Raw genomic sequence first — 4,682 nt, forward strand, 5'->3', positions numbered from 1 at the left:
CCCGCCTCGGACCCCTTCCTCGCCGGGCGCGTCGCTTCTCCGGGAAAGCTGAGCCCCGGCCGCGTTCTTCGCGTCTCAGCCGCCGAAGCTCAGTGGACTTGGGGTTACTGAGCTCTTGGTCCCAGGCAACTTCACCCGTTCCAGAGCCTCCCAATTCTCCGGACTCTGCTGGTCCCGACCCCGCAAGGAATCCACCACCTAGCTCCGAAGAGCCCCCCGAGGGCACGTGGACTGGGGGAGCCCAGGTGAAGGCTGCAGACTCTGTGCGTCCGGAGCTCACGTGCGCCACTGGGAGCCCGGGGTCCCGGGAACCGCCAAGAGTTCCCGAAGCTGGGGCCCAGGAGCGGCGGCGGGAACAAGAGGAAAAGGAGGACACAGAGACCCAGGCTGTGGCAACGTCCCCGGACGGCCGATACCTCAAGTTTGACATTGAGATTGGACGTGGTTCGTTCAAGACGGTGTATCGAGGGCTAGACACGGACACCACGGTGGAGGTGGCCTGGTGTGAGCTGCAGGTGCGGCTAGGTGGCACCTCGGGATGGGACCCTTTGGAGGTTTGGGGTTGGGAGACCCACAAGGGAGGGATGTATTTTTCCAGTCAAATGACCAGACACCCCTACTCCCACTTGCTCTGATGATCCATGGATCTGGCTGATTCTGGGCAGCAGAAAGAGAAACTGAGGCAGGTGGTGTGAGTGGCTCCCCTGAAGGTTTGGATATTTTCACTTGAAAGTACCCATACTCAACCCTGAGAGGTGGGAAGTAGGGTGGGAAATTGGGTAGAGAGCCATTTGAGGTATGAGAAGGTGGCTGGCCTCGCTACTTTGCTGAAGTGGTCCCTCTCTCTCCCTAAGTCCTGAGACCCTCAGCGTGACCCTGATCCTCCTGTTCCCTCTACCTGCATCTGTATAGGAAGTTGGGATGATGGATGCCAGAAGGTGGGGCAGGGTCCTCTCCACTTCCAGAAGATTTCAGCTGTTGTGGCAGGATGGGGCCCTCCCAGGCCCCTTCTGGACTTCACAGTTGGGGTAGGGAGGGACAAGGAGCTCAGCTCTGGCCCGAATCCAGTCCTCTCCTCATCCCTTTGCCTACCTGGGCTCTCCTTCCCAGACCCAAAGGCGCTGAGTCTCACGGGCTTTAAGTTTGGGCCAGCAGCTTCAGATTCAGACTGGGGAACAGAGCCTGGGGGAAGGGTCCTTCCCGGAGCCCTGGCACTGGGTTTGCCCCTTGCTCCTGCCAGTGCCGCGCCCCAGGCGCTAGGCCAGGCTAGTAGAGGCGGCCAAACTGGGGTGGGGTGGGGGTGAAGGAGGGAGATGGGACAGCCATGGGATAGAGAGCCGTCTCCTGGAACCTGGTCCTTGATCCTTACTTTCTTTCACTGTACCTCCTTCTGCAGCCCTCCCACCTCCTGTCTGGTTCTAGCAGTTGGCAGTTTCTGCAGCTAACCCCCTTGCTGGCCCCAATTCTCTGCCTGCCCGTCTGCCTGCCTGCTGCCCGCCTGCTGCCAGCCCCTGGGCGCCCCCTCCCGCCCCATGGCCTGCCCGGGCGGCCACAAAGGCGCTATTGAGCTCAGGGTTCCTGGACCGGGCTGCATAAAGTCGCTTGTGTCCAGCAGGGGGTCTAGGGGGCGGCCCCAGGCCCAGGATGGGCGTGTCCTCGGGGCAGCTTGAGGGGGTGGGCCTGGAATTCGGGGTCTGCAGCCGGTTAGGCCAGCTATTCCACTTCCCACGGATCCCCCCTGACCCAGCCCCATTCCAAGCTTCAACCCTTCCCCTTCCTCCCCAGCCCCGCCCCCGTGTCCCACACCACCCCTTCTCTGTGGGGGTCCCGGGCCAGATTTGACCTTGACCCCCATCCCCTACCCCACAGACTCGGAAACTGTCTCGAGCAGAGCGGCAGCGATTCTCCGAGGAGGTGGAGATGCTCAAGGGACTCCAGCACCCCAACATCGTCCGCTTCTACGACTCCTGGAAGTCAGTGCTGAGGGGCCAGGTTTGCATCGTGCTGGTCACTGAACTCATGACGTCCGGCACGCTCAAGACGTGAGCTCTGTGGCCTGGTGGTAGTGGTTGGTGGGAGGGCTGGTGGTGGACGGTCCCATTGCTTCTGGAACTTCTCCCAGGCTCCTCAAACTCTACATCCAGTCCAGCACCAGGCTCACTATCTCTCACCCACCCCTCCTTTGTTTCTGCCGTGGTGAATGGCAAGGTCCACTCAGCACTACGGCCAAAGCGTGGGCGCCTCCATAGATGCCTCTTCTCTGACCACCCTGTGCATCCCCTTCCCCCATCAGTCTATCTTCAAGGTTTTCCTCCTGTCTCCCCACTTGGCTTTCACTGCCCCATCTACACTCCCACCTCACAGCCACTGACCTCACTGGTCTGGAGACCTGCAGTCCCCTCAAAGGGCCTTCCCCCCCTCTGCCCCTCTCCTGTCCACTCTGCCGCTCTCTTCCCCAAGCTGTCCTATCTTCCTGCAGTCTGGGGTTCTCTCTCCATTGCAAATCTGACCTTATCACTCCCATTCTTAAAACCCGTCAAGGTCTCCCACAGCGCTCAGGATAAAGTCCACAATTCACAACCTGCTCACAGTCCTTAGGATCCAGCCCCATCTTCAGCCTAAATTCCAGACACACCAAATTCCCAGCACCTCCTCCCACCCTGCTCTGTGGCTTGCTGTGTCCGTGCCTTTGAGCACAGTGTCCCCTCTGCCTGGGAAGTCTCCATCCCTTCCCCTTTTCACCCTTGAACTCCTACTCATCCTTCAGATGCAACACAGTTATTTCCTTCTATGGAGCCCTCCCCCTGCAGCAGCAGTTAGTCATCCCTTCCTGTGCTTCCACAGCACCTTGGCCTCAGCCTATAACCTCACGTCTACTTACCACACCTCCCGGCTCAGTTTCTCCCTGGCTCCCTGTGCAGACCTGGGCTAGGAGAATGCTGGCAGAAGATGCAGAGACAGTGGTGCGAGTAGGGCTGGGAGAGCTTCCCAGTGAGGGCTCCCTCCCCCACCACAACCCTGGCTGTGCGCCCTGCGCAGATACCTGAGGCGGTTCCGTGAGATGAAGCCCCGAGTCCTTCAGCGCTGGAGCCGCCAAATCCTGCGGGGGCTTCACTTCCTACACTCCCGGGTACCCCCTATCCTGCACCGAGATCTCAAGTGTGACAACGTCTTTATCACTGGCCCTACGGGCTCCGTCAAGATCGGGGACCTGGGCCTGGCCACACTCAAGCGTGCCTCTTTTGCCAAGAGTGTCATTGGTGAGTCCCTCCAGGAGTCCTTGTCATTCCTCCCTGCGCCACGACAGAAGAGAGCCTGGGGTCTCCCTTTCCCTAGCTAAGTCCTTCAAGCTCCACAGAGTAAGAACACCCTGGGGGAAACGGGGAGACCTGTGGCATCCCCTCTCTAGCTGCCCGGCGGTGGGGAAGGGTTGCAGCTTGCGCTCCAGAACCAGAGAGCTGCCTGGCCTGTGCACATCCAAGGGGAGCGACAAAGCCAGAAAGGAGGCCCTGCAGCCCGATGCCTGCTGTGAATCCTACAGGGACCCCGGAGTTCATGGCCCCGGAGATGTACGAGGAAAAGTACGATGAGGCGGTGGACGTGTACGCGTTTGGCATGTGCATGCTGGAGATGGCTACCTCTGAGTACCCCTACTCCGAGTGCCAGAATGCCGCGCAAATCTACCGCAAGGTCACTTCGGTGAGAGAAGGGGTGGGGGGAATTCCAGGGCCCCTCCCATTTTCCTGTCTCAACCAGCCCCTGGCCAGTGCCCTTTCCCTTAATGAAAACAGGCTGGACACAAAGATGCCCTGATTTACACTGAAGGACAGTGGATGCACACAAGCCCCCCCTCCCCCTTCAGTACAAGCTATTTAGAATAACGACGTGTGTGTAGCACTCCCCAGAGTTTACAAAGGATTCCATTTCCCATCTCTCATCGGATCCTTCCAGCTGCAGGGCTAATATTCTGCCCGCTCTTTTACAAATGAAAAGCTGGCTGAGGCAGACTTGTTTAAGGTCACATTATCGATACATGGGGGGATTGGGATTCGAAATCAAATCTCCCTGCAGCAGTCGCTGTGCTTTTGCGACTGCAAGTTGCTCTCTTGGGCATGTGTGGGTGGTGAGGGTGGAGTGTGTGGAGCGGGCACGTGTCAAACTGAGAACTGGGGCGTAGAGAGCCTGAGACTCATGTAACCCCTTCTTCAGGGCACAAAGCCGAACAGCTTCTACAAGGTGAAGATGCCCGAGGTGAAGGAGATCATTGAAGGCTGCATCCGCACAGATAAGAATGAGAGGTGGGGTGGGGTGCAGGGGCAGGAGCTGGCAGAGGAGGATGACGGTGAGAAGCCTGACCTCAAGCTCTGGCTGCGCATGGAGGATGCGCGGCGCGGCGGGCGCCCGCGGGACAATCAGGCCATCGAGTTCCTGTTCCAGCTGGGTCGGGACGCTGCTGAGGAGGTGGCGCAGGAGATGGTGAGTGGAGGACAGACTGCCCTGCAGTGGGGATGTGAGGGAAGCCGGGGTGGTGGGAAAGGAGCCCAACCACTCTTCTAGGCATCTCCTGCCAGTGTCTTCCTGCCCCCTCCTTCTTAACACACACACCACACACACACACAATCCGGTGTTGAAGATTTCATTTTCCAGATCAGACCCTGAGTCCTCCAACCTCCTTACTTTAC

At 59.1% G+C, this 4,682-nt stretch overlaps 1 protein-coding gene across 1 annotated transcript in view; it reads left to right on the top strand.

The window, feature by feature from the left end:
* Positions 1-5: 5 nt before the first annotated feature.
* WNK4 (WNK lysine deficient protein kinase 4) overlaps positions 6-4,682 on the top strand; it is a gene marked incomplete at its 5' end in the record, with an annotated part of 14,384 nt that continues 9,707 nt past the window's right edge. Inside the window, 5 exons of the mRNA XM_006773882.2 lie at positions 6-515; positions 1,870-2,042; positions 3,040-3,260; positions 3,542-3,699; positions 4,210-4,476. Of these exons, the coding sequence (XP_006773945.2) occupies positions 6-515; positions 1,870-2,042; positions 3,040-3,260; positions 3,542-3,699; positions 4,210-4,476 (1,329 nt within the window). The remainder of the gene's footprint in view (positions 516-1,869; positions 2,043-3,039; positions 3,261-3,541; positions 3,700-4,209; positions 4,477-4,682) is intronic.

Source organism: Myotis davidii, unplaced genomic scaffold (genome assembly GCF_000327345.1).
Source record: "Myotis davidii unplaced genomic scaffold, ASM32734v1 scaffold1527, whole genome shotgun sequence".
In the NCBI taxonomy this organism is placed as follows: Eukaryota; Metazoa; Chordata; class Mammalia; order Chiroptera; family Vespertilionidae; genus Myotis; species Myotis davidii.